Genomic DNA, 16,189 nt, shown 5'->3' on the forward strand with positions numbered 1-16,189 from the left:
AGAGGGAGTTAGAGAGAGAAAGGGGCTCAAAGAGAGATGGAGAGGGTGATATGGAGAGAAAAATAGATTGAGAGAGGGAAAGGGAGAGATGGATAGAGAGAGATATTAAGAGAGGAAGAGAGAGGGGGAGAGAAACAGAAGGTGAACTACACTTCACCGTTTTTTCCTCGTTCAGTAGAGAAGAAATCTTTCGAGACTGAGGCAATTTTAATGTTTTGTTATTATCCAGAGTACCCCTTTTTTTTGGGGGGGGGCTAGATTTTCCTCACATTAGAAACCGACCGGGTTATCTGTACTTTCACTTAAAAAATTAATAAAAGAAAAACATATTGTAAAATTTGAATTTAACATGAAAATACTATTTTAAAAAATAGCACGATAACATAAGTGCATAAGTGCCACTTTAGGTACTCCTTGGGCGTTCAGTTCCATGGCGACCAGCATAATTATTTAATGGTCGCTCCCTTAGCCCCCCCCACCCCCATCTCCTCGTCAAGGCTAATGCATGCGCACGTAACATTTTTTTTATTAACTGACTTTGGCTTAGTAACTAAACGATTTATTGATAATTTCGAAGCCTTAAACGCATGCCGGAAGATTTAAATTGATTCATTATTGTTGTAATGAAAAAAAGTTTCATTCAACACAAAACCAAAAACACGTATTAATGATAAATGATTTATTATTTTATTCATTGAAATTTACTAATTTTTAAATAAAAAAGTAAAAAAAAAAAGTTAATAAAAAAATAGTTGCTTATGTGCGGATGAAAAAAACTTGTTTTTTTGGGGGTTTTTTTTTAGATTAGGTCCACCTTATAATCACCCCCAACCAACATCCTCATCTTAAGAACAGCTTCCGGAATAAACACCACTTTTGGAGGGGGGGGCTATTTGCAAAATTTAACTGATATTTGTTGTCAGCATACCCACCCGAAAATACTATTAAAAAAAGGAGGGGTTCAGTGCCAGTGGCAGAGAAGTAGATTTATTTATCAATAAAAGTTGCGGAGAAGTAAATTTATTTATCAATAAAAGTCGTCCTTTAAAAAAGAAAATTGTGGAGGTGGACCTAAATGTAAATATTTACCCAAAAAATTCCCCCGAAGTTTATTACAAAAACGTTTTGCTTTCGCACTATTTAACAATTTGTTCATCCGCGCATGTAAATTAAAAAATATTTGTAAAAGTGAGAAGTTATCAGTAAATGATTTAGTTTTTTATTTATTTATTTTTTTTTTTTACATTAGGTCCACCTCCACAAATGTTAAGAACGGCTTTCAGAATAAACATCCTCAACCTCTCCATGTTAACAACGGATTTCGGATAAACACCATTGGGGGGGGGGTATTTAAAAAAAAAGTCGATAAAAGTCGTCATTTAAAAAGAAATTTAAAATCAAATGTTTGTAAAAGTGAGAAATTATTAATAAATGTTTAGTAACATTTTTTGGTGCTAATGCAGAGAGTGATCCGCGCTATTTTTTAAATCGTGTTTTTTTTTATTCAATTGCAAGGTTAAAGTACAGAATAGGTACAAAACACCCTCCCCTCCCCATGTTAAGAATGGCTTTTTAAATAATAACGTTATTATTTCAGCATGGATCACTCTCTGCATGAGTACCCATTTTTCTTTTAATATTCATAAAAAGTAAAAATTTTTTCAAAATAAATAAATAAATAAATAATCGTTTAGTTACGGCAACGTCAGTAAATAAAATATGTTACGTGCGGGGTGGGGTGGGGACTAAGGGAGCGACTATTATTTTTTTCTGCTGGTCGCCATGGAACTCAACGCCCAAAGAGTACCAAAATGTAATTTTTTTTGTCAAATAAATAAATTTCAAGCCATTTTTGCAATGAATAATAGATAGCAACTTCGTTAAATTTACGACTCGCCTCAGCATATTATAAACACCCTAACTTCCCCATGTTAAAACGGCTTTCGGAATGAACACCCTCAACCTCCCCATATTAAGAACGGCTTTCGAGGTTTATGGAAGGGCGTTTTTTTTTTAACATGGGGAGGTTAGGGTTTTTTATATTATATTAGGGCATGTCGTAAAAATGAAACAGTTTAGAAAAAGTTAAAACAAACTTTTTTATGTAAACAATGCCGTGAAAAGAAACTAAACAATTAAAACGTAATGTTTCATGAGTGAAAAGCCTTGTGTGCTAATGCAGAGAGTGATCCGTGCTATTTTTTAAAATCGAATTTCCACGTTTAATTAAAGTGTTATGATACGTTTTTATTCAATTGTAAGGTTAAAGTACAGAGTAGGTACAAAACACCCTCCCTTCCTCATGTTAAAATGGCTTTTTTAAATAATAACGTTATTATGTCAGCACGGATCACTCTCTGCATGAGTAAGTTTTTTTGTTTTTTTTTTACTTACCTTGTAGTAGTTGAAACGGAAGTTACCAGAAATAAAACCGGGCAAGTCTCGCAGAAACGACTTCGAAAAATATTTATATTTTATTCAATATTTTAATAATTCGCGACGTAAATTTATTTTAATGACATAAAAACAGCCCTCAACTCTAAAGATGGGTTGTCTGAAAATTTCAAATAAATTGGTAACGTAGACATATGGTTTTATTCAGTTTTAACGAACCAAATTTACATTTATATATATATATATATATCTTTTTGTATCTTTTTTTCAAATCAATCACTTCAGCAATTTTTATTCATTATATTTATGGTGTCGTTTTTACTTGCCAATAAAAGTATCAATTTTCTGGCATGACGTTTCGAATTGTATTTGATTTTCCAAAGACTTTAGATCTCTGATCAATTTGGGCGTATTTACATCAATACTACAGGCGTTTTTCCAGTATTTTGTTACCAACGAATTTTATTTTGATGATATTTTGTCATTGTATCATATTTATTTTCAGACACCATTTTTCAATAACTTTTTTCCATGTATATATCAGTTTTGAACATTCTAATTCTCTAAGTTTTCGATTTTTTGTGGACTTAGCATTCTATGGTAATTCTATATTTTAATTTTATTAGTTATTTCCTATGAAAATAACGCAATTTTTTAAACTCCATGTAATAATAATGCTGTTTTTTAACAATGAATTTTGTAAATTTTAATTTGCATACTTGAACATATAATACAGGGAGAGAGGGAGAGAGAGAGAGAGATTGACAGCAAGAATGAGAAAGTAGAGAAAGAGATAGGCGAACTCTCTAAGGTTTGAAAATGGTAACTGTGAATTTTATTCGCGGCTTGTTTCATGTGTGAAGTAAATCAGTTTTTCTTGTACAATCCGAAGATTCATTTGCTTATACAATTCTGAATTTGTTATTTTGCATCATTTATAATGTCTGTTTAAATGTATGTATATATGTATGTATGTATGCATACATATGTATGTATGTATGCATACATATGTATGTATGCATACATATGTATGTATGTATGTATGCATGCATGCATGTATGTATGTATATGTATTTATGTATGTATATGTATGTATATATGTGTGTATGTATATATGTATGTATATATGTATGCATGTATGTATGTATGCATGTGTGTATGTATGCATGTATGTATGTATGTATGTATGTGTATGTATGTATGAATGTGTGTATGTATGTGTGTATGTATGTATCTGTATGTATGCATGTGTGTATGTATGTATGTATGTATGTATGTATGTATGTATGTATGCCTAAAACTTTCGACAGAGGCGACGGATTTTCACGGCATCGATATAATTTTGAAGCTTAATTCTTTGGACGACGAATATCGAAAAATTGCTAAAAACATTAATTCCTTCACCCTCAAATGGGCACTTTTTACAGGGAGAGGTCGCTTTTTTTCGCTGATATTGTCGAAAGTCATACCCTATTTTCGAATGACTAGCCTTAATTTAAACCTTCGCTACGTCCGGTTTGGCGATGGACACGTCTTTTTTTCACGTTTTTATTTCTCCTTCGCTCTACCGGTTCGAGCTTGCCTGCCTACTACCACTTTTTTTTTAATTTATTTAATTTTGAACAACACACACCTCCAAACAACCGGGCAACGCCGGGCATCCAGGCTGGTTAAATGTAAATAGTTAGTGAGAGAAGACCGCTATACTCCCCAGCTTCAAACACGTGAGAGGAGGACATATATAATATAATGCAGATTATCAATGTCCTTGGTAAATTTTCCCTAAATAAGAGGACTGAAATTTTCAAAGGATGCATTCACAGAAGGCAAATAAACTAGTTTATATATAAATAATAGATATTGATACGTACCGAAAGAAAAATACTAGAAGTACAAGACTGTACACGTGTGAGGAAAATTAAGGGTAGAAAAACTTTATATCCATATGTAATTTCTTTTTTCTTTCCCCCCTTTTAAGATAGCTATTTAAAAAACAAAAAACAAAAAGTTTTTAAACGGTTTGAAAACAATTTACCTGTCGCTGTTTCGCCAAGGACATCACCTAGATTTGCAGATGAAAAAAATAGAGACATACTTATATTTTTTTACTTAGCCAAGATATACATAGCGGGGAAAAAAGTGCCGATAGAAATACCAATTTAGTACATTTTTTTAAAATACGAAAATAGAGTAGTGTTTGAAATATTGTAAAAGAGTTACGCAACGTGCGAATTGACAGTTTCCCGAGAATACAGGTATAAACAAAAACTGAAGAGTAAGGAATAGATCAACTATAGATCGCCTTTGTTTGAATTTGAAACCAAAGTACCTAATGTTGTCCTGATCTTCTGTGATACAGTAGAACCCCGGAATACGGCATGAAAATTAGTCCAAAATACAGTCCAGTATATGATATACAAGTATATAATCAAATCACATTATAAATAACACCGTAAGGCGAGGAAAATACCGTAACAAGGGGTAGGAAAAACATCGCATTCCACATCGTAACCTGAAAAAAAAACGTATCCCAGGGACACCATATCACAGGTTCTACTGTACATATATAAATAAATATTTGACTCCTTATTTGAAGTTTCTTACCAATCGCGTAACGCACCAACCTCATATATATATATATATATATATATATATATATATATATATATATATATATATATATAAGTAATGTGATTGATAATTTAAAATTTAAAAATCAAATTATAATTAAATTAAAAATCCGTTTCATAAGAAGGAACAACAACAAAATCAATTATCTGTACGATCGTTTCGGAAAACAATGCTTTTTATTGTGGTAGACATCAAGTTACTTACTTTTAATGCTAGGTTTATTTATGGTGTCTTTCAAATTCAATAAAAACCCTTCAAAATTTGCTGACGAGGAGACCTTGCTTATTAAAAACTATATGTAATTATTGTACGTAACTTGATGTCTACCACAATAAAAAGCATTGTTTTCCGAAACGATCGTACAGATAATTTATTTTGTTGTTGTTCCTTCTTATGAAACTGATTTTTAATTTAATTATAATTTGATTTTTAAATTTTAAATTATCAATCACATTACTTAATATTGAATTAGCTCTAGGATATTTACCTATCGAGCTTATTATATATCTAAATTACAACGAGCACTTTCTCTTTCCTGTATTTTAATTAAACTAATAATTTCACTGTTACATTGAAATACACTCAGCTCTTTAGACTATTGTTCTAATCTCCTTTAAATTGTATATATATATATTATATGTATGTATATATATATATATATATATATATATATATATATATATATATATATATATATATGAGACGGAGAGAGAGAGAGAAAGAGAGATCGAGATCTAGACAATTAGCTCTCTTGTCATGTTCGACGAATGAGGGCCATAAATTCAGCGTTGTACTCTGCTTCCAACGTCAGTATCGTATGTGTAATACAAGGCCAACCCTTTCTCCCACAAACCAAGTCATATGACTCACAAGAGACACATTGCTCAGGCGCAGTTCCTACTCGTGTTCTAAGAAGATGGCTTTATAACATGTGCTCGATTGATTGAAAATTGATTCACCTACTAAGATATTTTAAAAGCACAGTGAGAAAATTCATCAACTACCCACATAATGAGCTGTCTATGGTGGCAATCGCTTCTGTAGAACCCTTCACAAGCTGATTATATTAATTGGCGCAAAATATGTCACGGAATCAATAAACTGGGTGCATTTTGGATGGATAGAGCTGCCGACTGTCAACATTACGGTTGTAGGTTCGATCCACGACTGAGAAAAGGTATATGTCTAGCCGCACTGATGAGTTGTGATACAACGATCAGTACTGTATGTGGATCACTATGAAGCTCCCCCCTCTTTGGGTTGAGCAAGTTGTAAATATATTTTCACCCGATGCGTATTAACGCGATTAAGCGAAGCCCACTATATTTTTGTAAACAAACTTATGGTTAGAGCACTGTGCGACGGGCAAGTGTTGATTTAATAGAGATTTGAGGAGAAATATTTACGGGCACTGATTCACGGTCCGATGGGTAGAGATGCCGACTGTCAACACGACAGTTGTACGTTCGATCCACGGCAGGGAAAAGGTGTATGTCTAGCAGCACTGATGAGTTATACAATGAAACAGTACTGTATGTGAATTACTCTCTCTCTCTCTCTCTCTCTCTCTCTATATATATATATATATATATATATATATATATATATATATATGTATATATATACATACATATATATATGCATACGTATATATATGTATATATATATATATATATGTATGTATATATATACTAGTATGAGTACCCAGCGTTGCCTGAGTTTACATACAGCTCCGTTTGGAACACACCTGCTACACTAATCATTTTCATCATGGGTAACATGGATACCCTCACAACAATTCCATAAATAAAAGAACGGATAAAAACATGTAAATTTAATCGTTCCTTAAAAGAAGTACCTGATACCCTCTCCACCAGATATTTCGGCAGAATGGATACAGATAGAAGAAACTATTTCCCGGATATTGAGTACTATAAATACCCACCCTAAAAATAAATAATTAAAAATAAATCATTAGAACTTTTGTTTCACTAAAGATAACAGCGAATGCCTTAGTGATTGTAAAAATAAATAAATAAATAAAATAACCAAGTAGATAGAACTCCTAAAAAAAATCAACAATTAATTTCAAAACAATTAAATTAAATTTTTCATCATTTTATGCTTCTAATGTAATCTCCCTCCAAAATAACAAAAATGAATTTGTCATATGTTGGGGTTCATTTTGTTTATATAAGTGTAAGGTGAAAGTACAGAATGGTGTCATAAAAATTAATTAAATTTATAATTATTTTATGTTTCAAATGTAATTCCCACGCCCACCAAACAAAAAAAAATGTATTTGTCATGTTTTGCTCCATCCATCTCGATCGCTAAATTTGAAAAAAAAAAAAAAAAAATGCTAGAGATGATATATATCGTTTAATGCTTTGTGGCCAAAAATGGGTGTTCATTTTTACGTTAAATTTATATAGAAAAGTGATCCCCCACTTTAAAATGTTAATTTTCTTTTTTTCGAAATTACTTCTTTCCTATTATTTATAAAGATTGTTTAAACGTATTAGGGCCCAAAAAAAGTAGGTCCTAATTTTTTTAGGGGTTAAAAGACGCTGAGTCGCGTCGTAAAAATTTACCTTTTTTTAATTAGAAATTAAAGTTTGTAATCGACGCTACAACTACATACACTTCATGCTTACAAACGTAAAGACGAACATTTGAAAGAGGGGAAAAAAACGCATCGTTCCGTCAAGCACTCACCGAAAATTAAATTATACAACAAGTAATAATCAGTTTTGTTTCTTCGTAAACAAACATTATTTATTCAAGGGACGATAGAAATGTATCAGGATATAAACAAATCTGGACATGAATTATAAAAATGCAAACACATAAAGTATCAAGACGCCTGATTATTAGTAACATGTTATACATGATATAATATTTCGACTTGCCTTGTAAAAAATAAAAATATAGAATAAATGTATAAAAACATCTTTATTGTTTCATCAACAAAGCTATTTAATTACTAGGTTAATCTATATAAATTTCGCTGAAATGTTCAATGCTATATGATGCTAAATGTCCATTTTTATTATGATCTCGCTTCGAGTTTTGTTCAGTAATTATTGTAAGTAACTATTTCTGATTCTTTTGAGCTGCTGTGATGATTGTGTGTTGCAGAATATTTTTTAATTAGAGACTTCATATTCAAATGTTTTAATGAAGAAATGAATCTCTAATATTTGTTTTGCATTTTAAAATATATTTTTTTCAAGAGTATGATTTTACATTATGTTTTCTTTGTGTATAAAGTTAGACATATTCGTTTTCTAACGGTACCAATAAACACAATCTTGAATTATTTATACTTCAATTGTCATTTTGATATTACGTATCAGCATCCGAAGAAATGATTCTTATTTCTATGGAACAATAATATGAATGATGCTATATAAAGAAACTGGTGTTGTATTTTAACGTTTTGTTGAATATTTACTGAAATGTTTGTTGTAATAAAATAGTTGATTTAAAAAAGTTAAACAAATATTTTCTTGTTAGATTATACACACGGTAATTTCTTGGATTGTTGTAAAATTGTTTACTATTATTGACTGAAACAAAGACATAAAATCGGACGAGTAAAAATATTTGGGAGCGAGTAAATTTTCCCTCACACTCGAACGGCAGTCGAGGGATTATTTTTTAAAATCTCAAAGGCTATATATATATATATATATATATATATATATATATATATATATATATATGAATATATATATGTGTGTGTGTGTGTGTGTGTGTGTGTGTGTGTGTTTGATCTACCAGAACGGTAGGGTTTTTTTTTTAATTGTGGGGTCTGCGTTCCCGTCTGGTCCACAAAGTATGGAAATAAAAAATTTTAAAAAATACATTTACAAGTGTTTTTGATATAGATGTACATAAGAATACTTTGATAAGTATGTTTTAACTTAAATAGGGATGGTATATTAAAATTGTTGGGTCTGCGTTCGCGCCTGGCCTCCATGGAATGGAAATAGGCACAAACTTTAATAAAGATTTTTCATATCTCTCTGCGTAAGTATACTTTGATAATTATGTTTTAGTTTGAAGAAATATGGTATAATAAAATTATGGGGTGTTCGTTCGCACCTGACCTCCATAGAATGGAAATATGTCACAAAGTTTAACAAGGTTTTTTAATATAGATCCACAAAATATTGAGATACGTGTTTTAGTGTGAACAGGTATGGTATAATAAATCATGGGGTTTACCTATTTTATTTTTACTTTCATCATATTTTGCTTTGGTTTTGATACCCCCAAATTCAACCCAAATTTACAACCTTTCCTTTTCATAACCTATCATACTGCCATAAATCAGAGTTCGTTTTCTGTAGTCTGTTTTTAACCCAGTCACCGACGGGTACTTTTGCTAGTATATATATATATATATATATATATATATATATATATATATATATATATATATATATATATATATATATATTTGGTTCGTTTATTATACAAACAATATTGGGTACATACTTCAGTAGAGTCCCAATTCAGGAACAACATTAAATCAGACAAGAATCGGTTTTGAAGCTTCAAAACATACGTGTCTGTTTCCTGTGATTTTTAAGTTACTTCTGTGTAAGGCCACTCTACTGCTGAGAAGAGACTCGGTTTTGAAGCTTCAAAACCGATTCTGTTTTCTGGTCTGATGAAGTGCTGTCCCTAAATTAGGAATCCACTGAAACATGTATGCACATATGTAATCGATAATGTTTGTATAGTAAACAGACTATATACCAACTCTGCCCTGCATTGAGCACTCTTTAATAATCACGCGAGTTTTATTGGATTTGAATCTAAGAAACCAATTAATACAACTTAATAATAATATATATATATGTGTGTGTGTGTGTGTGTGTTGAACAAAATATATTTATATATATGCGTGCGTGTGTGTTAAACAATATACACACACACATACATATATATATATATATATATATATATATATATATATATATATATATATATATATATATATATATATAGTAAGTTATAAAATATATATGGCGATTAAGCTACACTGAATATTCCGAGATTCATAGAGTGGATGAAACGCGGAATATTCAGTGTAGCTTAATCGCCATATATATTTTATAACTTACTAACTGGCTCTACCTACGTATTGAGCACTTGTGAAGTAAATAAGTTTACGCATAAATTTATACTTTCGTATATTAATTTTATGTGAGTAAATGAAGTAGTTATATATATATACACACACATATATATATGTGTGTGTGTGTGTGTGTGTGTGTGTGTGTGTGTGTGTGTGTGTGTGTGTGTGGCAGGTGTATGTATACTAGCAAGCCGCCCAGCGTTGCCCGATCGTAAAATACACTTGAGTTTTATATTTTAATATTTTAATTCATGCAGATTTTGTATTTATTATTACAGAGCCAATTCTCCATCGACTATTATATTGTTCCTCGTATATATTATTGATTTCAGACGTTTAAAAATATACTTGTAATCATTTGTACAAATTGAAGCCAAAAAATCTAGCTTTCCCGACTTATCCTTTTGCACATAACCTAAATCCGTACGTATACGTTTAACTTTAAAATTTTGATAAACGCATGCTCAGTAAACAAAAAACGGGTATAATCGATTGACGCGAGACCTAGATAAATGATTTTGAAACCTAAGCAGCTATCTTACCGGAATACCTTATATATCAAATTTACACCATGTAGACTAAATACTTGGATAGCATTTTGGTACATATTTTTCGCACATACACACCAGCAAAATCAATTAAAGGAGAATAGGTGTGTGTGGGAGGTTGTGTGTGTGTGTGTGTGTGTGTGTGTGTGTGTGTGTGTGTGTGTGTGTGTGTGTGTGTGTGTGTGTGTGTGCGACTACAGTTCTCAAACTATACGGATATTTTATCTACAGACTTGAAATTTAGTATATAAGGTATTCAAACATATTATTGTTTCGTATTTGTGAGAAATTGGTTGATAAAGGGGGGGGGGCAAGTTTAATAAATATCGACAGGGGATTATCTCTTCCATCGTCGAAATAACCATAAAATACAGACTAACTCCAAGAATACGAAAATATCTACCGAGCCAGAAACTTTTTTTTCTTTTCCAAACAACAACCAGCACGCCTTAAGACGGTCGAAACATTGTACAAATAGTAATTCAAATTGTAACAATAGTCCGATCAATACAAGTAATATAAATACGTGCCTAACTACAATGACTGTTAATAACGTCCATTATTCTTAATCCGTGCCTAAAACTAAACTAAAATTCCATGAACAAATTTCGTTTTCTAGAACTGTGTGCCTGTGGAACGCAATACTATGGGACTGCTTTCCAGTTGACTGCAACATTGTTGCTTTCAAGTTCAATGTAAATAAGTTGTTACTGAGCCACCCTCTTTTATAATCGAACCTCACACAAGTGTCAGCATTACTGACCAACACGGTGCTGTCTCACCGTCTACCTGATAGACACTGACCCCTTACGAGTAAAAAATTGATAAATAAAACTGAGAAAATCTCCAACTGTAAATGAATTTTATTTGTAAGAGAAATAAATACAGATCCATGGATGACGAGAGCGATTTTAAATAACCCCAAGACAAAAAAAAATAATAAAAATAAAGAAATAATACGAGGTGGAACGATAAAATTGTCGCTCTAGAAAGTCATGATTCCATTTCCGTTTGATGAAAAGCGGTTTTCATCTTTTTTTTTTTTTTTTTTTTTTTTCAGACCATCTAGTTGACACGTTGTGTACAAATTCCAAGAGCTGGAGGAGTCTCTGTCATGTCTGAAACTGACACAATATTCAACGAGCGAGATCAGAGTTATGTCACTGCTCGCTACTGATCACAGTTATGAAAACAGGACTATTGCCAGCACCCTCAAAATGACAATCCGGACGCTCCAACGTTTGAAGGCACAGCCTAATGCAAAAGACGACCCACGATTATGGTATTTGGGGTGGTTTTAAGTGAGGGGCACATCATGTCACCTCACACCTTCGAAATCTGCTTGAAAGCATTCCTGGTGTAATCAGGTGGTCGCAGCAGTGTGGCAGCAGATCTCGGCATCAGCCCACACGTCTAAAGAAGCCCAAGCTTGGCTTCCGAAGGAGTGCTACGACTCTGTGCCCTTCTCTCACTGGCTCCCCTACTACCTCGACCTGAACCCGCTCGACTACTTCATCTGGTCATATGTCGACAAAATCACCAACATGATCTCCCACAATACCAAAGCCAACCTGATCGACACCATCCGCCAATCAGGTTGGCGACTCTCTTTTGAACCTTGTCTAGGAGCGAGAAACTAGTAGCAGATGCACCAGCTCAAATATGACAATAATACTCCATACATTTTGTTTTATTTTCGATATTTGAGCGCTTATCGATGCTCGAATTTGATCACCGTTTTGTTTTTCATTCTAATTCGACGCTGCTTTTATTTTTTATTAAAAATAAAAACACTTCAAAATAAATTACAAACACAAAAACGTATCTTGCCTTTGGTCACATTAATTTGCTGTGTGTAATTTCTCAACCCGTTTCTTTTGTTAACTAACTATTTTGGAAAATCCCCGGAAAGTCTATCATTACAGAAGAAATATTTGTATTAACACACACCCACCCATATTTACCTTTATTGTAGTGTGAGAATAAATAAATAAATAAAATGAATAAATAAATAATAAAGAATCGGATTAAAAAAAAAGCTAAGTAAGCACTACTTATTCAGAAAAAGCCTACCAAATCAGCAAACAGGGAACTGGTGTCGCTGCGTAGCAGAAAAAGGAGCAATGAAAGCTTAGATATATAAAGGTTCGCCGGCGAACGGCGAACGTTGCACACTAGCGACAACGAATACCTTTATCGATACAAAAAGAGGGGGGTTATTGATATTTATATATATATATATATATTACTAACTAGCATTTACTGGGAGTCCTTTTTTTAATTTTTGTGTCGTCCATCCCCCCACTCCATATGTTTACTTTTTCCATTAAACAATTTAATCTAGGTTATTATTTATGTATTTTGTAAGAGATTTCATGGAGAAAAAATCGGTTCGCAACAAAATCGATAGCACCTTTTTACTAAATATTGAAAATTTAAATCCCGCGATCTTCAATTTATAAATAAATAACCCAAGTTTGAGTGGAACAGTGGAACACGTCTGGGCCAATTTTATATTCTGTGATAGCAGAAATAAACGTTCTCTCCCCCTCTCTCTCTCTCCTAGTATATATATATATATATATATATATATATATATATATATATATATATATATATGCCTACGTCATTTAATAATAGAAATTAATATACGAAAATATAATTTTATGCATAAATTTTTAGTATTTACTTCAACAGTGCTCAATACATAGGTAGAGCGAGATAGTAAGAGTATATATATATATATATATATATACATATATATATATACACACACACACTATATATACATATATATATATATATATATATATATATATATATATATATATATATATATATATATATATATATATATATATATATTAGTAATGGGACAATTCCAAAATATTTCCCAATTCCGATACAATTATCGATTCCTTACTTAATTCTTGGTTCCGAGACAATTACCGATTCCGATCCCAATTCTTTATAAATTTCAAAATATTTTACCATAAAAATATTATTTTGTCCCGATTACTGTAAAAACACATCTGAAATGTGCATACATTTTCTTAAACGTAACAACACAGCTGTGAAGGACTGGAAGTTGAAATCAAAAAAATATTAATTATTTTATTATTACAACAAGCAGTGGAGGATGATTCTTAAACCAAAACAAAAAAAAAAAAAAGATAATTTACGGAATCGGTTTTTGCATCGGGGAAAAATAGACTCAAATTTTCAAATTCCGATACCGATACCCCAAAAACCACCGATTTTTCCGATTCCCGATTCTGATTAATCATCCAAACACTAGTATATATATATATATATTATTTTAAAAAACAAGTATGTTTCGGAGCCCTACTCCTAATTTATTTCGCAATAATTCATTTCGCACCTAATGTAACTATCGCTAAACGCAGCATCCCTGTTAGCACCTTCTCCATTCTTCTGATAAGAAACATTAGGCTTCGAAATGCTATTACATAAAGAGTCCACACTTACCCAACCCCTCTGAATAAATGTGCACCCTTGTTGAATAAATGAACATATACATATATATATATATATATATATGTATATATATATATATGTATATATATATGTATATATGTATATATATGTATATATATATGTATATATACATATGTATATATATGTATATATATACATATGTATATATATGTATATATATACATATGTATATATATATGTATATATATACATATGTATATATATGTATATATACATATGTATATATATGTATATATATACATATGTATATATACATATGTATATATATGTATATATATACATATGTATATATATGTATATACATACATATGTATATATATACAAGTGTGTATATATAGGTATATATATATATATATATATATGTATGGATCCAGAGCAAGTCTCGAAATAAAGACGAAACGTTGATGAACACATAATAAGGTTTATTCCTTTTTATTTTCTCTCTCTCTCTCTCTCTCTCTCTCTCTATATATATATATATATATATATATATATATATATATATACATATATACATATATATATATATATATATATATATATATATATATACATAGGACTACTTCATTTAATCACTTAAATTAATTTATCAGAGTATACATTTATGCGTAAACTTTAAGTATTTACTTCAACGGTGCTAAATACGTAGGTAGAGCAAGGCAGTAAATATATATGGCAAAATTCCATGCTGCACAGAATACTTCGCGTTTCATACCCGCTAGGATTCATCTGTCTTATCCTTATGAATCCTAGCGGGGAGTAAACGCGGAATATTCTGTGTAGCTTAATTGCCATATATATTTTATAACTTACTATACATATATATATATATATATATATATATATATATATATATATATATATATATATATATATATATAAAAGTGAACGTGTCTGTCTGTCTGTGTACATTTCCCTACGCAATAACTCTGTCAAGTTTTAGTCTATAGACTCGAAATTTGAAATACCGGGTACTGAGATTTGGGAAAATCGATGTGACGGGTGTCAGCCAGAAATTTGGCTGTCAAGGGGTCAAATTTCAACGATTTGACCTTTAAGAACTCTACCAAACTCCTCCGACAACTTTGGGTCTAGACACTTGAAATTTTAGATATAGTTTCCTTGAACATGGATCTAACTTAATAAAGTGATTTGAGCCCGAAACAATAAATTTTAAGGGGTCATAATAGGGGTCAAAGTTTTAAAAAATTACCCATTTTTTTTGTTTTTTTGCTTTTTTTGCACAGCATACAGCTCCAAACACCCGAGCAACGCCGGGCACCCCTGCTAGTAATTCTATAAAAGGGAACGTGTCTGTGTGTGTGTGTCTATACATGTGTGTGTGTGTACATTTCCCTACGCAATAACTCTCTCAATTTTCAGTTTACAGACTCAAAATTTGATATACAGGGTACTGAGATTTGGGAAATCTTTGTGATCGATTTTCGGCCAGAAATTTGGCTGTTAAGGGGTCAAAGTTCAACGATTTGACTTTTGAGAACTCTACCAAACTCCTCCGACAATTTTGGGTATAAATACTTGAAATTTTAGATATAGGTTCCTTGGACATGGATCTAACTTAATAAATTGATTTGAGCCCTAAACAATAAATGTTAAGGGGTCATAATAGGGGTTAAAAGTTTTAAAAAAGTTGACCTCTGCGGTCTCTTCTAAATTAATCAGACAATTTCTGGTCTAAACATTTGAAATCTTACATAAAGAGTATTCAGAGATAGGGCAAGCATTTTAATCGGTTTGGGTCGAAAATTTTTAGTTACCTATATATAAATGTATGTATGTATGTATGTTTGCATGTCTGCTTAAAACTTTCCACAGAGGCGACGGATTTTACCAACATCAGTATTGTTTTGAAGTTCGTCCTTCAGACGACAAATATCGAAAAATTGGCTAAAAATATTAATATTTTCACTTTCAACGGCGGTGT

General features: G+C 31.5%; 1 protein-coding gene across 3 annotated transcripts in view; it reads right to left on the reverse strand.

Annotated features, from left to right (window-relative positions):
* Positions 1-16,189, reverse strand: part of LOC145252615 (opsin-5-like) — a 1,137,249-nt gene that overhangs the window by 928,201 nt on the left and 192,859 nt on the right. For 2 of the 3 annotated variants that reach the window (XM_080112328.1, XM_080112327.1), the window contains exon 3: positions 4,430-4,456. The exons of the other annotated variant lie outside the window; for it this stretch is intronic. In XM_080112328.1, the coding sequence (XP_079968454.1) occupies positions 4,430-4,456 (27 nt within the window). The remainder of the gene's footprint in view (positions 1-4,429; positions 4,457-16,189) is intronic. 3 annotated transcript variants of the gene reach the window in all.

This window comes from Euprymna scolopes, chromosome 29 (assembly GCF_053919585.1).
Source record: "Euprymna scolopes isolate OS-2025 chromosome 29, ASM5391958v1, whole genome shotgun sequence".
NCBI classification, from domain to species: domain Eukaryota; kingdom Metazoa; phylum Mollusca; class Cephalopoda; order Sepiida; family Sepiolidae; genus Euprymna; species Euprymna scolopes.